General features: G+C 37.6%; 1 protein-coding gene across 1 annotated transcript; it reads left to right on the plus strand.

Moving 5' to 3' along the window:
- The first annotated feature begins 6,564 nt into the window (after window positions 1-6,564).
- Window positions 6,565-23,094, plus strand: LOC140171284 (F-box only protein 22-like). Its single transcript, XM_072194515.1, has 7 exons — window positions 6,565-6,665; window positions 9,937-10,108; window positions 11,161-11,311; window positions 12,905-13,017; window positions 14,469-14,575; window positions 19,094-19,418; window positions 20,502-23,094. Exons 2-7 carry the CDS (start codon window positions 9,972-9,974, stop codon window positions 20,920-20,922), a joined length of 1,254 nt encoding a protein of 417 aa, XP_072050616.1. The 5' UTR covers window positions 6,565-6,665; window positions 9,937-9,971; the 3' UTR covers window positions 20,923-23,094.
- Window positions 23,095-23,346: the final 252 nt, after the last annotated feature.

The following is a 23,346-nucleotide window of genomic DNA, read 5'->3' on the forward strand; positions in this document are numbered from 1 at the left end:
ACAAAAGATTACCGCTTTGTTGTTATGATAATCTAATCTTTTGATTTCGTACATAAAATTAGGGGTCTAATGTGGATTCTGGATGCAAACTGGAACAATCCAATGCCGATTTTATGTATTGTGTATATGTATCATAGGACGCTTTTATTAATTGTCTCTATGCGTTTGAGAATTCAACAATAATAAATAATGGTAGCTCTATTATAATACACATTAATGTTTTAAGCAGATAAAATTACAAAATATAATACGTTTTATGCCTTTGCTTGTCACGTGGTAGGCCTATGTTGAAGTTGCGATTATATTTTAAAATAAGTTTCAAATGAATAACAACAAGACAAGTGGCCGAGTGGTTAGGCGCTAGGCTCATAGAGTACTAAGCGGTGCGCCGTGAGTTCGAACCCCGCCTCTGCCAAACTATAAAAGAAGTTAATTAAAATTTTACTTTTTTTAAATTTCATATTTGGGAAATGTGACTGGGAGAATTTCTGTATGGCGTGGATTGGTGTGGTTTCTTAGAGTGCTATGGGGCCTCATATCTGTGGCAATACGGTGTTTCGAGAAAATTCGGTGCAGCTTTTCCGAAAGTCCTTCTATGTATGGCAGTACTAGCATACCGGTCATTGTCAGTTTTCTTGTCTTTGGTTTCCTTCGCTTTGTTTGAAGAAAATTGAAAAGCTAACTGATCACCTTAACTCGATAGAACCATCAGGAAATATAAAGTTCACATATGAAGAGGAATTAGTGAAAGGAAAGATGCCCTTCTTAGATACATTCTTATTGTCATGAAACAAGATGGCTATTGTTACGAATCGCTTAATGACTCAAGGCCAAAAATAGCTTTATCCCAAATTCACTTCAGAATGCACAACAAAACACACTGATTAATTAAGTTAACCATTAAATCGCTAAAAATGAGTTTCCACTGCTCAAGTGTCAAATCTGACCCTTAATATTTTCTTTGAATAAATGTGATTTCTTCACATATTTGTTGTTTTTTAATTAGACAACGCACCATCATATTGTTTATCAACATTATTTTTTAGTGATTAAAACGTCTTTGTGTAGGCCTAATTCTAAAATAAATTGCATTTTCCACCAAAACGCTGTGAGCTACGTTACTCCTTTTTAACACACGTTATTGGAAAGAAGTAACAATGTAATTTGCGGTTTTTGAAAGGAAACACTCATAGGTTTTTAAAAATCACAGTAAAAATCGTGATGCTGTAGCATTTTTGGCATAGAAATGTTGTAAACATTGAAATTTCGACCGACCATGTTAAGATTGGTGAGCTACGTTACCAGGATTCTATAGTATGCACTTGTATTACATGTACTTCCTAATAATATGTGAAAGCTACTAGTGGTCGAACCCCATTTATATTAGAATTAACCGACATAACGTTCTAACGTTCGCAAATCACATTAAAATCCAGTGAACTACGTTACTGTGAGCTACGTTACACACTCATTTACGCATCTTCAAAACTTCTATGAAATGGTGAAATCTGTTTTACATTTCACTCAAGTGATCTTTAGTTTGCTTTTTATGACCTTGGATTGCGTAAAACCAGCCCATTTTGTAGTCGGTAACGTAGCTCACATTACATTGAGTTTTAGTGTTAAAAAACATCATGACTTCCTAAAAGAAAAATATGCAAGTGGTGTTGGCAATTTTTTACATCTAAAAGTAGTGATACATTTACTCTTAAATAACACAAAAAGCAGGTCTTTTTGAACAACTTTTATTTTTTCAATTTTTCAACTATGGGTTGCACAAATGCAGGGGCGGATAGCAAAGGGCACCAGCCTAACTTAAAAATACAAAAAATGAAAGAAATTAAAACAATGAACAAATTTGGCCATGAACAGCAAACAATGGGCCAAAACCGTTGAGTTTTCGAGGGGTAACCCCTTAACACCATTTTTTCGTCGTCGACCAAAAGGCGCCCCTCTATCAAAAAATTCCTTGATCCGCCCCTGAAATATGCTTATGAGCTGCTTTACAAAATGACAAAACATTTCCACATTTCCATAGAAGGGGAGGCAGTGCTTAGCACTGCCGAGGAGCTGAAAGTTACCCTTACCAGCACCTCTTGGTGCTGGGTTTCCCATGGTGCTTTTTATCCCAATGGGTGCTCCGGTGTGGGGTGGAAGGCAACGGCAAACCACCACCCATCACACTTAACATCTTTATTGCCATGTATACCTTGATGATGAGTTTCATAAATGTGAGAAGCATGACACTGGATAGTGAGACCCCAGGCCTGAAGGTGTCTCAAATGCTACTGGGGAAGAGAGGACGGATGGCATCATGTTTGGTTCCAATGACACACCAACATCAAAGCCAATGGAAGTGTTGGAGTTGATGGGTCTGTACCCAGAGAAGCCAGACGAAACCTCTGGAAAACAACTTTGAAAATTGGAACGTGGAATGTTAGAACGATGAACCATGGTAAACTGGACATTGTAACCAGAGAACTTGATAGAAATGATGTCAACCTTATAGGAATTTCTGAGATGAGTTGCACAGGGAAACACGAAATCACCACACCTGGCAATCATGTTGTCTACTACTCTGGGAAAGACACAAGGAGAGAGCATGGTGTTGCTTTCATTGCCAACCCAGATGTTGCCCGGTGTGTTCTAGGATACAACCCAATTAATGAGAGAATCATTACCATCCGAATACAAGGAACACCAATGAACATATCTGTGATTCAAGCATACGCACCTACCTCGGCATCAAACGAAGACGAAATCAAAACCTTTTATGATGACCTCCAAGTGGCTATAGACAGTATCAATAAGAGAGATATTATGATCATCACTGGAGACTTCAATGCAAAAGTTGGAGGACAAAGTACCAACAAAAATGTGATGGGAAACTGTGGCCTGGGAGAACAGAATGAGAGAGGAGAAATGCTTATTGACTTCTGCCAAGAAAACCACCTTATCATCCTCAATACTTTCTTTATGCAACACCCAAGGAGGCTCTACACCTGGACATCCCCAGACCATAGTACAAGGAATCAAATTGATTACATTTTGGTCCAGAAGAGATGGCGATCTAGTTTCATGTCTGCAAAGACATATCCTGGGGCAGATTGTGGATCAGACCACCAACTTCTTATGTCAACCATGAAGTTTAAGCTGAGACGTAAAAAACAACAAATAAAGCCTACCAGATACGATGTGAGTAAGATCAGTGACAGCTATAGAGTTGAGGTGAAGAATCGGTTCCAGAAGCTATTGGAAGATGATCCAGAGGAGTCCACACCAGAAGAACTGTGGCAAGAAATCAAAATTGTAATTACAGATACAGCACAGAAGACACTCCCCAAAAGAAAGAACATGAAAAAGCCCTGGCTTTCAGAAGAGGTTTTCAAATTGGCGGATAAAAGAAGGAAAGTAAAGGAAAGGGGACTTGATAAGGATGATAACCGCCAGGATTATCGTGATCTGAGCAGGAAAATACAAAAACAGGTCAGGAAAGATAAAACTGACTTCATCAAGCAGAAATGTGCCGAGGTTGAAAGGGACAGTGTAACAAACAACACCAAGGACATGTATAGAAACATCAAGCTACTGACCAACAAACCAACTCACAGGCTCAATGTGCTGAAAGATGAAGCTGGCAACATCCTTACAGAAGAAGAGGAGATCAAAACGAGGTGGAAACAGTATTGTGAAAACCTGTATGCATCTAGAGAAGGAAATACACCTGAAGTAGAATCTGATCAGGAAGATACAAATGCTGACCCAGACATCTTGATGTGTGAAGTTGAGCAAGCCATAAAAAGACTCAGGAATGGTAAATCACCCGGAATTGATAACATCCAGGCAGAATTGTTGAAAGAGAGTGATGCTGAAGAAGTCGCCATCATCCACAAACTCTGTAACAAGATATGGAGAAGTAAAGAATGGCCGGAAGACTGGAAAAGAGCAGTGTTTCTCCCGCTACCAAAGAAAGGGGACACAAGGGAATGTGCAAATAACCGTACCATATCTCTTATCTCTCATGCCAGCAAGGTGCTGCTCCATATCATTGCTGAAAGAATTAGGGGTCATCTAGAAAGTGAGTTACCACCAGAGCAGGCAGGTTTCAGGAGAGGAAGGGGAACTAGAAACCAAATTGGAAACCTGAGAAACCTAATGGAGAAAAACATGGAATTCCAGCAACCTTTATTTCTGTGCTTCATTGATTATTCCAAGGCATTTGATTGTGTCCAACATGGAAAATTATGGATCATCATGAAAGATATGGGCTTCTCTTCACATGTGGTGGATTTGATTAGATCTCTATACAAAGGACAGGAAGCCACAGTAAGAACAGAAGGTGGATATAGTGAATGTTTTACAATTGGCCAAGGAGTACGCCAGGGATGCATTTTGTCACCATACCTGTTCAACATATATGCCGAGCATATCATGCGGAATGCACTTGATGGCTACGAGGGTATGGTTTCAATTGGAGGACGACAAATAAGCAACCTCAGGTATGCTGATGATACCACCCTCATTGAAAGAACAGCTTCTGATCTACAAGATCTCATTAACCGAGTTAAGAAGGGCAGTGAGGAGTATGGATTGTTTCTCAATGTCAAGAAGACAAAGGTCATGATTTGTGGTGGAAACGTAGACCAACAAGTGAAGGCAGGTGGAGAGGACATAGAGGTTGTTAATACTTTCAACTTCCTTGGATCCCTCATTGTAGAGGAAGGAGGCAGCTCCCAGGAAATCAAAAGACGCTTGGCTATGGCAAGAACATCTGCCATTGCACTCACAGACATCTGGAAAGATAGAGGAATCTCTAGAACAACAAAGATGAACATCATGGATGCCCTGGTCTTCCTGATTGCCACATATGGGTCTGAAACATGGGCTATTGGAAGAGCAGATAGATCTAGAATCCAAGCTTTGGAACAGTGGTGCTGGAGGAAAATGTTGAGAATTTCTTGAAAGAACACAAAACAAATGAATTTGTCAGAAGCCAGATAGGAGACCACACCTCATTATGCCAGAAGATTGACCGGAACAAACTTCAATATTTTGGCCATGTTTCTAGAAGAGACGGAGATTGCTTGGAGAAGATCATTGTTCAAGGTCATGTTGAAGGACATCGCAGGAGAGGTAGACAGAAGACACGTTGGTCAGATGGAATCAAAGAGTGTACATGACTATCTCTTACTGCAGCCTATCGTCTTGCACAAGACCGAAATAGCTGGAATGATATCATCAAATGGGTCACAACGGGTCAGCCATGACTCATAGGACGACGACGACACCTTTTTGTTCACGGCAGTGAACATTTCCCCCACTTGAACCCATATCTCATATGCACAGTTTATCCCTTACATACACTGTGTATTGAATAACTATTGTAGCCCATCAACATTGTGATTATGAGGCTAGGAAATAATTCCTAATGCCTCATACCCAGTTGTATCCCTTTGTCTAATCCGGCCCCACATGACAAGGACTTTTTAGCACATCTTATCTTGTATTGAGACAATGGCAGCCAGGACTATTTTTTTGCCTTTTTCTAAGCATGTTTACTATTGGATTGAACCATCACATGATTATAATAGGCTTTACTGATTGGTGGGTAAGGTCAATGCTTTTGTTTATTTTGTGATAAGGCTGAGCATATTACTGCATAGGCCTAGGCCCTATATGAAAAATACACTGCTATTTTGATACAGGCGATTTACTCAATTCCTTCCAACTGACAAAACTTAATTCCTGTTATCTACCCAGTAATGTTTGCTTATCTTAATTGGATCCCAAATAATTATTGGGCCAAGGTTATTATCTGCATGGTATATTAATTGAATTTCAATAAGCCTATGATAGAAACTAGTGATAATGAGTTTCTTGCTGGATGGAGAGTTATATAGGCAGAAGATGTAGAAGTCATTATGCCTCAAATCACTGATTTATTGTAAGATCAGTGCAGAGCAGGTTAGATATGAAAATGGAAGAACAAATTTCTATACACCTGATCCGTGAACTGTGTCTTTTTGAAAGACTCTTCTTGTTATATCAATGACATGGGTACAATTTCACTGCACATGAATACAAGTTTTAGTATCGATTAGGCCTATGTTTCCCTTGTCCTTTGATGAATAATAGTAGGCCTACCGGTACATTATATCCCGGGATTATAATGGAGGAAAGGGGGGGGTGGTCAAAATATTTTGTTCCGGTACCTATATAAATATGAGGGGGACAAAAAGGTATTTGGTCCATTAAGGGGGGTCAAAAGTTTTTGGTTCACAGAGAAGGGGGGTTAAAATAAATAATAATAATAATAATAATAATAATAATAATAATAATAATAATAATAATAATAATAACACTAATAATAATAATAATGATAATAATATTAATGATAATAATATTAATGATCATAATAGTAATGATAATAACAACAACAACAACAACAACAACAACAACTGGGAAATGGGGAAAGTCAAAAATGGGAAATTCCCGCTGCCCAAATAGTCTTGGGCGTTTCGACACATCACATTTCCTAATCAGAAATGACGTATCGCCCATCGGGGTAAACAAAAATGGCAGCGACCACTGATTGAAGTCTTGTGATGTTTAGTTCTTGTGATGTTGTTGTGGAGGATATTTAAATCTGTTGACGATAATAAAAGGTATAAATCAGTGCATGGATCTTTAGAGACAATAAATTCCGCTTGTTTTGTTTTATAGACTTGGTACTTTGTAAAATATTAGTACGCAAACATGTACGTACATGATCAATACTAATAGCAATGTGATGTAAGCTTACAAAATAAAATGTTACATAACAACTTGAACGAGATATCTGTCTACTATTACGGCGATCCTGACTTTTAGACCACCCGCGCTATATAGGGCTCAAATATTACTATTTCATCAAGGTTTAATATTCTAACAAGCTTTTAACTAAACGTTTCATCTAAGGAGTCAAGCTTTAAACTATTAAGCAAAAATATCCAACAAGCTAAAAACGATTTTTTACCCGATTTTTAACAAGCTAAAACCAATTTTTAAAAAGAAGCTTAAAACATCAATTTTTTCATCGTAAAAATCATCTAAAAAATCTTTAAGAATACAGTGACCTACCTAATATTACTAATCTATGTTTCCGATGGTATCCAAGAAGCTAAAATATTGGAAAGAGGGCAGGGCTTTGAGTAATGAGGGAAATTACGGGGTAAAATGCATCACGTTTTTCGAGAGATTCGCCATCTTGAATAAATGCAGAATTGCGTCACGCAGTTATACGATGTCAAACGCGCTTGAAAATGCATGATGCGCTAGCGTAAATTACCGTCAACACGAGCGTACATCAAGCGCTTGTGCTACGCGAAAACTTCGAGCTGGCATCACCGGTTTTGTTACCAGCTCTTTTACGTCAAAAATAGCTATAAAAACGTGAATTTTAGAACAAAATAAAGCTTGCTCGATGGAATAAAAGGTATGTTTGTACAGTTGACATGTTTAACCTTGTTGCAAAAGTTTAATATGATAAATTTGCAATTTGTTCCTTATATAGCTCGGGTGGTCTAAAAGTCAGGATCGCCACTATTACTAACCACGACGACACGAAAGTTACTGTGTGGATAGAAGATATAGAGTGTGGAACTATAAGTTAACTACTTCAGTCACTCAATCGCCGCCAATTTTCAAATGTATTAAAACAATTCTTTGTGAAGTTTAATGTTTAATACCAAAATTTACTCAGTTATTTGTATCTTCAGAGCAAAGTTTGCTAAGTTTTATGAGGTTATTAACCATGCTAACAATTCGCCGATGTGTCATATGAGCAACTTTTTTAGGCACTAAACCCATCATGACCGGTGTTGTTTACTTCCGAATTTCCATTGCTTTACATGGTGTCATGCTTCACTGATTCTGACACATTTTGAGATAGCTCCACGTTCTATATATCCATCGTCGGTTATTAGTGGCCTGGCCCTAGGTTGAGGATATAGACTTTTTGATCAATATAACATGCTGGATATGGAAACTGTACTCCAATTAAGCAGATTATTGCATCACATCAGAGGTTGATGACCTAAATGACCTAGTTGTTTGAGTGACTGTAGGTATGCTAGGTGAATTCAAATTTGCCATCAAACTGCATCATTTTATATATAATTAAAGCCCTTGAGTAAACAAAGCCAAAACTGAAAACCTTTTTTTCATAGCACTTTCCGTAGCAAAGTTACATCTTGTCAAAGATTGACTTTCATCAAAAGATTCAGCTAGCAAAATTCCCCAAAACGGCATTTCGGGGTGTTTCTAGATCTTAGTCTCATTATGATAGCAGCTTTTTTAATGGAACTGCTATCAAAATCCTCTAAAATTCCATGTGCGATTGTCTTATCACCATAAAAAATCATATATTTGGGTCAAGTGAAGTATAGAAAACATATTTATGTATTATTCATATTTAGGTCTTGTGTTAAAAACAAAACCTTTCTCATATTTATGTAGGTTTCCTTCTTCGGCCAGTTGTTTTAAATTTCTATGTAAATATGCATTGACATTGTCGGGGAATTTGGCTGACTAGCAATTGTGTTAACTAAGGTTTGCCTGGCATACCTAGTGACTGGGTATGTTAAGGGCTATGAGTTGATTGTCCAAGAATTTGAGGAGTTCTGTCTTAAAGTTGGTTAGTTTAGTTGGATCCACAGAAAAGAGAACTGGGACTCCCTATACTGCCACGCATAATCGTGCCGTCCAGCTATGGGTTGAAAATTGGGGTATTCGGGTCCTTGCCGATGGTGCACGGAGACAAACAAAAACAATTCTGCGTCTCACCTGAAGCGTCTGGTACTCGCAGTACGTCTCTCAAATGCACCCATCATCCATGTCGCGTGTGCATGACAACGAATGCCTCGAGCGCATTCCGAGGGAAACCGAATACCCCAATTTTTGCTCCATTCTCAAGATGGCGATCGAGTCCCGGTTCTCCTCTAATTCTGTGGTTTAATCTAATATGGGCAAGACAGTCATTCAAGGCTTTGGTGGTCCAGGGGAAGAAACTATAACTTATAAGTTCCCTGATACGAAGTTATTGTTTGTTGACGTTGATAGAATATAGTCAATGAATCCAGGGTTTAAGTGTGCATATTGCTAATACATGAGCCTCTTTCTTGATTTTTTTATATGGGGGTACCAACGTTTGAGACTTGCTCGAAAAATGTATTCTAGTCACAAATTTGTTCACTGGTAGCTTCACATCTAACCAGGGGTCATTCCATGCCAAGTGACCAAGAGGGGTACACCATACCTCATTTTTTTTTTAGTTTGGGTATTGATCTATCAATGAGAAATGAAAAACCTGAAAATATGAGCCTCATAACCCCGTTTTATTTTTGCACAGCGTCAATTTGAAATTCAAGGGGCTGGCATGAAAAGTGCATCGTCGTGCGAAAGTCCAACTTTCTCCCAAACCACACCCCTAGAATTTTAAAATGCTCTACTCTGGGTTTTATTGGTGTAAATGTCAAATTTGCTGAAATCAAATTCATATCTTGCTTCCAAACAAAGTTATAGGGCCCCAAAATGGGAACCGTGCTGGGGAACTATAAATATTTTACTGTCCAATTTGTTGGAGTTGGTAGATACATGTAGTGCTGACTTTATAGTACTTACCGGTATATCTCATCAATCATGTCTGAGCTCAATTAGCTACTCTAGGACTGATCAAAAATGACAGTTTATTATTTCAGTCATAACTTGACCCCACCAAAAATCAATGTCTCCCAGAGGGCACCAACTTTTACTTCAGATATGTTTTAGATTGGTCCACTCCCAGATGAACCCCTATGATAGATTCCAGCTTGGTGCTAAAGCTCCTTCTTAGTAAAACAAGACCACATAATGCTGTGGTATATGGATTTATGGACTTTGTTGTTATTGTTCCAACAGGTTAAAGTGAGAGCATTGTTGATAAATAAGAAACCATGGCAACAGTAGATGATGATGCAGGGACATCGGAGCAAGCAATTGCTGCTTCCACCTGGATAATGACAGAATCTCATGAATTTCTCCAAAATATGTTGTCATATTTGCCAGCATTGGAGTTAGTCAAATGTGCCAGGTAGGTGTGTTACCATGGTTACCAGGTATTAGGTTTGTTATACATGATTGTAGTGTTTACCCCATGCGACATTCTTAGTGTAAAGGTGGGCGTGGACATCTGAGGCAAATTGGGGTACATTTTCAGATTCTTACATATAGGTTCTGATCTGGTGTGAATTATTCCAAAACTGGTTTAGAGATTGGGGCTTCTTCAAAATTTTCTCCAAAAATCTCCAGTTTGGTAAAATTTTCCTTAATTTTGAAAAGAAAAAAAAATTATAAGAGAATATAAAATATAATTTCGGGTCTTTTTGTCAAATTTGATATATGTCATTCATGAGTAAGCTTTTGGGGACTGCACGTCCCCTAATCCAAAATTAAGCCCGAGCATGGTTGTTTTCCCATAAATGAACCAATGCAAGCAAAAGAGGCTGAGAACATTTTTTAAAGACATTTCTATTTCCCAGGTATTTACTGGACCAGGAAACACAGTATACATCTTAAACATATGCACTATTATTGTTACTGTCCAACCCCTCTTATCCGGACCAATATAGATCTGTTATCCAAATATGTGATCATCATAGCAAAACATGTAAAGTAGATTTAAACTGTCATTCAGCACAAGTATATTGAGAAACCTCAATTGATGTGTACAACACACATCCTCATGCAGTTTAAATCTACTTTATCTACCAACACGTACATGTAGGAGCAAACACAGTGATGTTTTCAATGCTTTAATACCCTGCATGATGTAATGCACTGAACCATTTAGAAGGACATACTACTATAATTATGTGGCATACAGCACTCAAATACCATCTTTTAGTGAATTTATTATCCCATTGTTGTGAGTAGTTTTTTGCTGTCTCAAATCATGTATGCACTTCAGATATTGATCAATACAAAATTACATATACATGTAATTCGCTTATCCAGATTGTTCACATATTCAGCCAATACTTGGTCCCATCATGGCTGGATAAGAAAGGTTGGACTGTGAAATTTGTACCCTCAGCTTAATCTTGGGTTATAAAATTAATTTGTGCTAAATCTCTGTACTGACAGGGTGTGTCACCAGTGGAAGAAAGAAGTGGATCTTATTTTGAGAAGCCGTGAACAGATTGGCTGGGTGAGCTACAATTATAATACAGCACGCGAGGGTGGTTCAGACCACATCCTAGGCCACTTTGGAGAAAATCTGGATGAATGTGTACAGGTACGTTCACATCAATGAAGATATCTTACACTTCCCATAATGCATTTCTTCATGCAGATTTACTGTCCTGATTTGCTATTTAATGCAATATGGGTTGATAGTGACAAAACAGAGCATATCCAGATCTTGCAATATATCTTAATTTCATGACTATCAACCCATGTTTTAATAGCAGGGACTGTCTTTTAGAATTTGCAGGAGAGCATTAAATAGCTCTTCTGGAGCTTTCGAGGAGAGCTGTTCAGAGCATTTACAATAAAATGTAAGGAGTGAATGGTCAACTAAGGAGAGCTGAATATCACTCTCCTATATCAGATTTGAGGAGAGCAGGAGAGGGCAATTGCTCTTGCTCTCCTCAAAAGGCAGTCCCATGTTTAGTCTGTCTCTTCTCAACATGAAAACAAAGAGAACCTGTGCAAAGTAATAAGTGTCCTTTGCTATAATGAGGTAATGCATCATGTTGCAAAGAATTCTGGAAAGGGTACGATATCTTCTATGGATTCACGGATGATTAAATTGACTCTAGTCAAATATAGTCGCAAGGTGACAGATGGATTGTTCCATCCCACGAGCCGGAATGGAACGATCTTTCAAGGAGTGATTATACATGTATTTCAACCATAACACAAAGTTAAGACCATTTATATTTGTTTTATACCAAAAATACACATTTGGGTTTTAGATGAAAGCTCATATTTTTCTCATAAACCCTATGAAATTTTAGACTTGAAATATATTTTGTTTAGGTGGCATGAACATTGTGGTATGGTGGTTACCACCAGGGATAAATGATTTGTGCGGAAAAAATAGCAAATTGTGCAGAGATTGCATTACACAAAAAATACAGGAAGAAGACAAAACATGTCAAAATATTAAATTATACACCATATCATGTACAGGATGTTTTTTTTAGAATTATGATATTTAAATCACACAATTTGTGACATTTGTTGACAATTTTAGGCATTTAGTTGGCCATTTTGAAAAGTGCCCTCTAGTTTGAATGTCCCAGCATTTGACAAGGTTGCATAATTTTGAAATGATTCCCCATGCTTCAAAGTGTAAGATACCACTTGCAAATCTTATTCCCCATGATGTGGTCACCGAGTCACTATTTTTAGTTAACTCTACTTAAATGCACTTGTTTGCTTTTCCAACATAAATATATACCTCAAAATTTCTTCACACATGTAAAGACAAACATTTAGTATGATGACAAATACGCCAAACTATAAGCAACACTTGTACGAGACAGAGCAAATGATTGACATGACTGTGATGCTTGAAAAAGGCTGACATTTCAACAAAATGACCGCTTTCATTTACATGCGAGAAAACGTGGAAGTTTGTGGAGCAAATGAAATTGCGTGGGGAAATTGCACGATCTCGTGGCAAAAAAATCATCAGACCCTGGTTACCACTCAGAGGTTATGTACTCTCCTATGGGCCACTGTGATACCAATGGAGCAATTCAACTAAAAACTTGGTGTTCGGGTGATGGGCCTCAATACAAGGTAGAAACTGTGTTACAATTAGGGCACAAACCTTTAAATCCATAAATAGTAATGGATATTTGTATCTTCTTATTTGCAGTCACTATGGAGTATTCCATACCATGTGTTGATGTTCACAGAGCTGGTGCGCTGTACTGATTACACCATTGGTACAAGGCAAAGAGGACATTTCTCTATGCCTGGGTGTGGCTTGTAAGTAGAACTTAGCGTAACCAGTCGGGTATAAGCCCACCCCCCTAGAAGGCAGATTTCACTTCAAAAATGGGGGTGGGCTTATAACCGGGGAGGGGCTAGTACTTGAATTTAGAAATAAGAAAAATCATCCCCATTTGTATATGCCCAATGTACCAGTAATTTCTATCATCTATGTCAATTTCTTACAATTCTAAGTGTGGAATGTTAATTATCAACTGATATTTTTCATATTTGTTCTTAAATGGGAGAGAAAAGCATTGACTTGATTTAAGAGCTTGGCCAAAATTTAGTACTGGGCTTATAGCCGAGTGCACCCTTGTTCCCAGAATATTTTGAAAATTAGGGGGTGGGCTTATATACCTGAAGGTGGGCTTATACCCGGGTGGTTACGGTAATAAAGTACTGTTAATCTTGGCAAGTCATTGATGTCTGTGCACATTGGGTGCCGCTTCAAATTGCAAGCTTTTGGTTGATGTACTTGCATAAATATGCACTCACCCATAGCCAGGATTGATTTTTGGGGATGCTGGGAACTAAAAAGTGGACTTTTGTGAATTTGTCCTTCAAAAGGACTTATTTTAATACTTTTCTAAAAAAATATGGATCATTATACAACTTCACTGGCTCCCAAATTCCCATCACTTGTTCGGTTTGTCCACTTAGAAATACGAAGTAAGGTACACACATTTTGCGTAAGTGTATCATGGGTCACATATTAACATGCATTTGTGTGCGCCTAGCAGAGTGTCATAATGGCGCACAGGAACTGCTTAATTTACTGCTTACTTTACTTAGTACTTCAAAGTGGACAAACTGTAGTGTAATTTTTATTAATTTGTTGTTATTTTGATCTGTATCTGATGTATCATCAGTAATCAGTATTATATTCTCAGTCAGATATTGGGCTATATCCACACACCTCTAGACATGACCTTAATCTTCCATACATGTGTGTGAATTTCAAATGTGGTTACCTAAATGGGTGACTCCATTTGAAATCTTTACCCCCTGTGTGGGAGATTAAGGTCATGTCATCCATATAGGGGGGTGTGGATTACAGCTAGAATACCCCATTGCCTTTTGGCAACTTACAGAGCATCATGGTTGATGTAAGTTATGGTATGGCTCAAACTACATCTTATACCCCTTATTGACCTTCTGCATGGTTATCTGAAAATGAGAATCTACTCGCAAAGTGTGTGTTTTGTCTACGTACGCCTGTCAAAGGCATGATTTAATTACTGCATACACTTTGCATGCAGAAGCATTCTGGCACGTTGCTAGAAAAGCGCAAGAAATAAAAATGCACATTTTGTGTCTGTGTTTGCAGGGAGATCCTCGCAAGATGGCGGATTTGTGGAAAGGGCAAATGGTGTACAACTTTTTCTTCATGTTTGTGATATAATTATATACCTATGTATATGGTCTTATGTATTTGCTTTTGACAGTGGCAGACAACAGAAGTGGCAAGAGATTCATCATGTACTGGATTTAATCAGAGACAGGTTGCCACAGCAATGCAACTTGTTGAGCATACAGACATCAGGAACAGTAGGTAGGTTTAGATTTAATTGACTAGTATAAAATTGTCCTGATCTCTTGAACTGCTTTAATTTGGCTCGGTGATGGGTCAGAGGATGATTTCATGAAACTGCTGTGGCTCAGTGATGGGTCAGAGGATGAAATGAGTAATTCCCAACATGCACTGGGTAAACTTTATTAGTGTGCTGTGAGCCAGACAAGCCAGAAACACCTGTACACTGCATATAGGTTTGTGTGGTTGACATTTGAATTGTACAGTAATTTAAACTGCATTTAGTGGAAAATCAATCTGATCTATAACACTAGGCTGAGCCAAAACCCAGAAAATGCTGGTTTTAACCCAGGTTGCTCCAGGCTAGTCCATATTAGCCCAGGTTGACCCAGAAAGAATTGATTTTCAACCCAGGTTGATCCAGGCTCCTAAATCACTCTTGAAAATTAGCCCAGTCTGACCCATGGCAGCCCAGGCTAACCCAGGCTAACCCAGGTTGACCCAGAGAAGACAAGTTTTGGTAGACATAAGCTACTCAACTGGGCCCAGCTACTCCCTTTGTTCTGCAAGTAATAAAAAGTTGATCTATGAGATAATACTATTGATTGGTATAGATAGGCTATGTGATCATGCATGGCAAGATGCTTTTCTCAAACTGTTATATTTTCATATCTATCCTCTCTGTAGTAATGTTGGGATAAACCTCATGATTAATACGAGTGTGTTTACAACTCCCTGGTAAGGTAGGTATTGTGTACGTCCCTACTTAGGTATTGGTTTGGAAGATTTCTTGCTCATTAAAAAGTGTGTATAGGCTTAAAAAAAGAAGTTAGGGGATGAGTATAACTTGGAATAAATCACTGGAATCTAAAAAAGTTTTTCTATAAATTATTTATTGATATATAGATATTGTACAGCACTAGGTATACAATAATAGTGTTTGCCTCATCTTTTAAAACAATTCCTGTCACAATAGACATAATACAGATAGAGAATAACCTCTCAAGGTCCCTCCCATTTAAATAAACAATTTTATACAAATAGTGCCTCACCTTAATTATTTCAAAGACATCTAACATACCATTTGCACAAAGATGAGACCAATTTGAAGGTACCAATTTAAAATCTTAAATTTTTTTTTTTTTAAATAGAGTCCATATAGTAGTATTCCTGATTCCAGAAAAATACAGTACAAAGTTTTTGAGCTAATTTAAAGTGGCAATGTTTGTGCATATGTGATTTTTCGCACCTTCCCGATTTTGAACTACTTGCTTCTAAATTTACATTCAATTATAATTTTGACTTTTCTTATATTATAAACCATTAAGCCCATAGACCTATGCTAGTATAGATAAAGGAATATATTAGAAAAATTGGTACTATATTTTTCTGGAACTAGGAGTAAAAACTTCTTCAAATCATAATTCATATCAGTCCATGCACTCACTCACTTTAGCAAACTCATTTTCTATAACAAATAATTAAAATTAACATAACATTTTGGTTTTTGCCCCTTTTCAAAAATAAATAAATAAATAAATAGTCTGATTTCAGCTAGGATTACATTTAATCAAAAATAGTTGTTATTCAGAAAATCTCACATGATATAAAAGCTAGCTAGTAATAATAATAATTGTGATTCAATCAATGTGCTTACTATTACTGTACTTGAAAGTATAATGGGTCTAATCAATACAAATCATCATTCTGAGTACCTCTGCTCTCACCTGTACATTGTTAGTTCAAGTGTTTTACATGAGTAAGAGCAGTTTTGTATTGATTAGTAACTTGAACTACTTCAACTTCAAACCATAATTATGGTAATATCAAAAGTTGGTCATCTTTGTTTTTAAAGTGCCCTTTTAATATTAGAGGAAAAAGGATAGCAGTTTGCCGATTGCAACTTAATGTCTTTCTATGGAATAAAGGACCTAGGATTATTATCATTTAAATTATTAATAATATTATAAATATAACTCAAGGCCCAAAAATGAAGGGTTGTCTTATGCTGGAGAATTTCTTTAAAAAACACACATAAAACAACTGCTACTATAGTACTAGTACATGCTTAGTGGGGAAGTAGGGTAAACTATTGGTTTGAATATATATATGCAAATTTTAATATTAATTTGCATGTTAATTCCTCGATAGCAACTTTTCAAAGTTCAACAAAATGTTTGTGCAAATGCTCAGGCTGCCGCCGCTTAGGCCCCCCCCCCCAAAAAAAGATTGTTTGATTGTCCATAGATCCCTTCCAAGGGGTAGGGTCGGTCGGACAGATTGTTTAATTTTCTTAAAGGCCAAAACTTGTTTGCTTAATTAGTTTAACAAATCTCCCAATAGGTGTGAATTCAAATATTTCTCTACTGTATCATATTTTAAAACAGTTTAGAAGTGCGAAGAAACTGTTTTAAAAAGTTAGGCTCTTGGACAGATAAATATTTATGCCTATTGTGACAGGAATTTTTTTAATGATGAGGCAAACGATATTGTTACCTTGTGCTGTACATAGCAATATTAATGTTATAGAAAAATATAATATTCCAGTGATTTATTCCAAGTTTACTCATCCCATAATTGTAGGTCTATATGAGCAAGAAATCTCCCAAACCATGAAGTAGGGACGTACTTCTACACATAATACCTTACACTCTAACCAGGGAGTTGTTAACACACCAGTTTAATCATGGAGGTATAAATATCCAAACATTACTACAGAGAGGACAGACAAACATAAAACATACACATAATATGAAAGTAAAAGCATCTTGCCATGCATGATCACATAGCCTATCTATACCAATCAATAGTATTATCTCATAGATCAACTTTTTATTACTTGCAGAACAAAGGGAGTAGCTGGGCCCAGACATGTTGAGTAGCTTATGTCTACCAAAACTTGTCTTCTCTGGGTCAACCTGGGTTTTCCTGGGTTAGCCTGGGCTGCCATGGGTTAGACTGGGCTAATTTTAAAGAGTGATTTAGGAGCCTGGATCAACCTGGGTTGAAAATCAATTCTTTCTGGGTCAACCTGGGCTAATATGGACTAGCCTGGAGCAACCTGGGTTAAAAGCAGCATTTTCTGGGTTTTGGCTCAGCCTAGTGTAAATACTGTGAAGAGCTCTTTATTAACTGGCTATTCTTAATCAGCTCGTAACAGGCGAGAATTATTCGGTTTTTGTTACTGTACAAGTCAATAAAGTCCCATCTATGATCTTACACCTGTGTAAATTCACAAAAGCGTGCGTCAGTCACGCAATACGCACAGCGCAGCTCCCATAAGTGCTGCACCCAACTGTGTGTACACCATTCTATATCAATCCATGATGTTATGAGTCCCACCTATTATGAGCTGATCAGAGTATAGGTACTTGGACTTGCTGGTTCAAGTATCAGTTGAAACCGGGGTGATAACACTTTTGCAATGGATTATCATTATGTGAAGGTTTTAAATCATCATCTGGTGATGGGTCATAAACTGCTCTTGTGTTTCATCACCACTGCTCTTGTTATGGATTCATTGATTTTAAGTTGTTTTTTCTTTGGCTGCTTATAATTATACCTTGGCCTCTTAAACTGTTGGCTTTGTTTTCGGTTGCTTGGTTATCCTAGGCTTTTAAACCAATCATTGGCATTTCAAGGCAATTGTTTGCCTTCATTTGATTATGTACATGTACTGCTACAATCCTGGAAATAAATATTGGAACACTTTAACATGGGTACTTCAAGTATGCCCACAGTCCCGATCAATGTGGGCATTTTTTTTGGTCATGCCCCCTAGCTAGACATAGATTGGTGGGACAGGGAGAGGTTTGTAGTGTAGTAAACAGTTCAGACTTCAAGTTCACACCAAAGAAAGAGAAATTTTATTATGTCAAGTATAACGGAAATCAGGTTTAAAACAGTCCTACTTTTACACAAGTGTTCCAACTACTTTTGACCGGGATTATTGTTTTATCCTTGCTTCCTCTCCCCCAGTAGAAGAGGGAGATGCAATTGTCATGAACACATTTTATTGTGCACTTGGACAACATGTTTACCTCTTTTGTCTGCTGATTAAACATCTCAGACAAATCAATTTAACACCATTTGATCCGATTGAATTTGCAACTTTTCATATTGCACATTCTTCAAATTGTTAAAATCTGGATGTTTTGGATTTTTTTTTGTTGCACAATTGAAGTATCAAAGTGCAATTAACAAAATTCTTTGCATGTTTTTATCAGTCTTTATTCTTAAAGCCAAATTATAACATTTCCATAAGAAATAGAATTGTATGTTTTGGTATAAAATGTTAGTTTTCACTGTCAGATATGTCCTGTTTTAATTTGGGCCCAAACAGGCGAGGCAATACTTGATAAAGAAAATCGCTATTTAATATTTTGCGTTTGAATAATATTGAGGGCATCATCCTCAGCAAATGTTATAATATGGCTTTAATCAATGATGTTAAGAATTATGACCATGCAAACAAGTATGACTTTTCTTTGTGCAATGTTTATTAGTATAATCCAATTTGCAATATCATTGATCATACAGGTACATATCGCAACATGCAATTAGCAGGAGAGTCAGAAGGTGATGGCGCCGCCACAGCGATTCTATTTCCCAAAATGCAAGGGGTCAATATCGAACATCTAAAAGTCACACGAAAATCTTTGACGGAGGGCAGTCTACGCGAAGCACTAGGTATTGCGCAAACCCCAGATATAAAGTGTGTTCTTTTGTTTGGGTTTGGTAATACACCGGCTGCTCAGTTTTTGGCAACACGGTTACAGACCAGTTTTCGAGAGACTTACGGATGGGACCCTGTTATAGCTGGCGCTATTGGAGATGATTTGCTGACAAAGCAAGACTTGACAAAGTAAGTTCGAAAGAAAACAGTTTGTTTCACATTTAAGGCTTAAAAAACTTTCTATTGGTTATAAGGTGTGTCAGAGGGGAACATGACCTTGCGTTGTTTGCACTCAAGTATCAAGACAGTTTAAGCTAATTCAACAGGAGGAATATAAATATGGTACGAGTTCTACATGTATAGAGGAGATCCCAAGGCTTGATTTGATATAAGGGGTGCCATATCCACCCAATATATACACATTGTTATGCCTAATCATGCCACTGTAAGGGACCTATCAGTAGTGCGGGAGGAGGAAATGGAGGAATTCACAATTTGATGAAATGAAAAACATTGCGTTCCTCACTTTTGTTCAAATATTCTGCCCATAAAACCCCTTCCCCTGTGTTCCTTCATTTGAAATTTCATGTTCCCCACTTTTTACTGAAAAAGACTGTGTTCATCTTTTTCCTGGAATAAAAGGTCCCTACCCTCTTAATTCAGGCCTTCTCAACTAGTTTATTTGAAGTGCCAACTGGGAAGTTTTAGTGATCATGAAGTGCCAACATGTTAAGGGAGGATTTTGCAAGGGAACACGGGCGCGACCGAACACATGGCGGGTGGCAGGGGCCCACCTTATGGTTCCTGGAGGGGTCCAGTGTGAAAGCCCCGGCCACGGTTCAGGGGGCAGTGCTATGAGAGTTTAGGGCTTTCTAAAGGCCCAGATGTGGTATTTTCACCCCTTTTTTGTTAAAAATTTATGTGAAAAAAATTAGTATAGACTTACTCCAAGCGCCACAAGTGGTGCGCGCGCCGCCAGTTGAGAAGGCCTACTCTAATTCCTCCTCCTCCATTGTGCTATTTCATTTGGAATCCCTAAACCCACTATGGAATACATGCCCTTTAAATAATCTCCCACACAAGTGAGCCATAGATTTCAAAATTCAGGTGAATTTGAAATTCACACTCCGTGTGTAGGAGATCAAGGTCATGTTTTTCACAGGGGGTGTATGGATTTCAACTGGAATAGCCCATTCCTCTACCTTGGTGTAAATATTAACTGTTCCTGAATAAGATTCAAAACATCTGTTGTTGACATTTATGTTCTTGCAGGGAGGAAATTATGACCAAAGTGATTGGTGTGACATTCTCAGGCCCCAATGTCCATACTGCATCAGTTCTCCTTGACAGCAATGTGTGTTCAAAAGAACATGTCAAACTCGAACTCCAGAAGTTGAAGAAAGTCGGCCTTTGCGAGAAGAAAAGCGTAGCCTTCATGTTTGCATGTGTGGGTAGAGGTGTCGACTTCCATGAGGAGGAAAATGCGGAGAGCGAAGCTTTTCACGAACTCTTCCCGAACACACCGTTATTCGGATTCTTTGGTAATGGTGAAATTGGATGTGAAAATTTTGCATGTGGAAAAGCAATGACTAGTGAGGAAGATGATGGTGATTCTTGTATGGATAAACTACCAGAAATAATGCATGGTTATACAACTATTATATGTCTATTGTCTTTTGGACCTGCAACATGATTTAGAATGTTGGATTGGTTGTGAGATGAAATGGGATATCAAATTGTCGTCTGCATCACATACTTCTGTTCTCAAAAGACTGCCTTGTGTGATTTTTATTATCAATGTTGTATTTCATATTGTTATTTTATATTACTGAATGGACATGAGATTGTAATAGTATTGTGAAAATACCCCAAAATTAATGTATAAAGTTAATTATGCAGGGTATCTCAATACAATTAGCTGACAATGATAGAAGGCTGCCTTTTGAAATACGACAGTCTCATGATGAAGATGACAAAATGAGTTTTGGCCAAAGACATTACATTCAAAGAGAGCCCACTCTTCCATGTTTGTGTGGCGCTAATGGAGAACAAAGTAGTGAACATCCATATTATCTCGCTATGCACCCACTAATTTAAGTTTCGAGTGTTTTGTGTATAATGCATTGTGCTGAGTGCACTCAAACCTAGATGCAAATTGTTGTTAGATTTTGGGCTCTTGCCGACTTCTGCTGCACGCCCACTATTTTGCTCTCCATTTTTGACACACCAATATGGAAGAATCACCATTGTGTAGACAGGTGCCCTCATTTGTCAACTGTCTAGGTTGATGGAAAAAAGTGTCAGACTTTGCAACCATATAATGGTCGGACTTTGCAACTAGATTCTGCTTGCACTAAGATTGCACAGTTGTATCCAAATTGACCTTTTGACTGAGTTCAGAGCATGATCTTGTCACAAACGGCACAGTATTTGGGTGCCACTAGTCGCACTTGAGTCGCGAGACAATATTTTCATGAGTCCAATTGTAAGTAATTCAGTCATCACTACGAAACATAACACAAGTACATGCGCAGTGTAGACAACTGGTGGATTTAGCCTACATATTGTTATGTACAAGGCTATTATATGATTTGGGACTCTTTGGGTCTAAAATCTTTGGTTGGGGCCAGTATGTAGTCCAACGTTTTTGTTTGTGTATTTCAGTTGTAACAAATGCTGTGTTTGTGTACTACACTGCAATTTAATATTCTTCATTGTGATTTGTAATCAGCAGTTGCTAATTCCTTGATTGACCATGACATAACTATACATTGGTTCACTTCAAAATCAGTAGTGATGTTAGTACTACGGTTGCCAACAAACCCCCTGTGAATACTTGTTACGATTAAGTTAACTTAACATGCAACTTTATGTTGATCTGCATCATTTCTTTATGGAGTACATAATACAGTCTTGAGGTACATACCCAGTAAAAATTAAGGCCTTGGGTGCTGTATTTGTAACAAAGTCATGAGAAATGCACAATTGGGCAATTCCAGTTGAAATCCACACTCCCCTTGTGGAAGATTTTGGAAATATGTTCCACACAAGGAGTATCAGTATGTGTTTCAATTGTATTTGATCAGGGTTAATCATTTTGAAACTCACTCTCCTCTGTATTATAGGTTTATCTGTATTGTCCACAAATTTCAAATGGAAGTTACACAATTGTCTATTTTATTTGAAATTCATACTCCCTCTGCGGAAGACTTTAGCTAAATCTTCCACAGGGGTAGTATGGATTTTAAATGGAATAGCCCATTTTTGGCAGAGAAAGTCATTCTGGAAGAAGTTCAATTCAAATTTAATTAAGCAGATTGAAGGATCAGTAATAGTAATTGACCTTTTTGGTAAATCCCAAAATTCCTTGCGGTTAGACCCTAGATGTCGTCTTTTTGACGTCACCCCGATGCACACATCTTGTCAATGAACATTGCCACTGCGCATTGTAAGTTTGTGTGATGTCAAATGGTGACATCTGGGATCTATTGCAAGGAATTTACCGAACAGGTCAATTTGGCTTTGACAAGATGAACTTCTCTATGAACGAAATGGCATTTTTGCTTGACGAAACCAAGTGAATTTTTACTAACTACAATATTTCATTCATAGTGAGTGAAATTCACTTGATTTTGTCAAGCAAAAATGTCATTTCATTTATTTAACCAACAAACCTGATGAACTTATTCAACAAACTTCTCTAGTAAAGAAAGCCATTACCAATACATGCTTTTTGGCTAAATCAAGGGGTTAGAGAAAAAAGGCCCTCTCTGCCATTGCTGCCCTGTTTCACATTTGATAATTTCTACATTCTAAAACTGTGTACATCTAAAAGTATGGCACCTGGCAGCTATTACAGATGGACCTTCTTCGCTAACCACTGGAATACTTTTTCAGTGGGACATCAATGATGTGAATTTTTGTAAGCAAAAGTTTAAATATATTTAGTTTTTATCACATTTTTCAGTAGACATCCACGAAAAAAGCTTATTCCTAAAATTTTAATTGATTCAATTTTATGCGTTTACTGAGTTATGCATGATTATGTGTATTACACTGCTCCATAGACAATGTGTTGTAATTTCGTACTGATATACCAGAACGAAAAATTAAAATT

This window comes from Amphiura filiformis, chromosome 15 (assembly GCF_039555335.1).
Source record: "Amphiura filiformis chromosome 15, Afil_fr2py, whole genome shotgun sequence".
Taxonomy (NCBI): domain Eukaryota; kingdom Metazoa; phylum Echinodermata; class Ophiuroidea; order Amphilepidida; family Amphiuridae; genus Amphiura; species Amphiura filiformis.

Excerpts from the sequence above, each read along its gene's own strand:
- LOC140171284 (XM_072194515.1), top strand. The coding sequence starts at position 9,972 with ATGGCAACAGTAGATGATGATGCAGGGACATCGGAGCAAGCAATTGCT. Across the intron at positions 13,018-14,468 it reads TCTATGCCTGGGTGTGGCTT|TGGCAGACAACAGAAGTGGC; the intron begins GTAAGTAGAACT and ends TGCTTTTGACAG. Across the intron at positions 14,576-19,093 it reads ACAGACATCAGGAACAGTAG|GTACATATCGCAACATGCAA; the intron begins GTAGGTTTAGAT and ends TTGATCATACAG.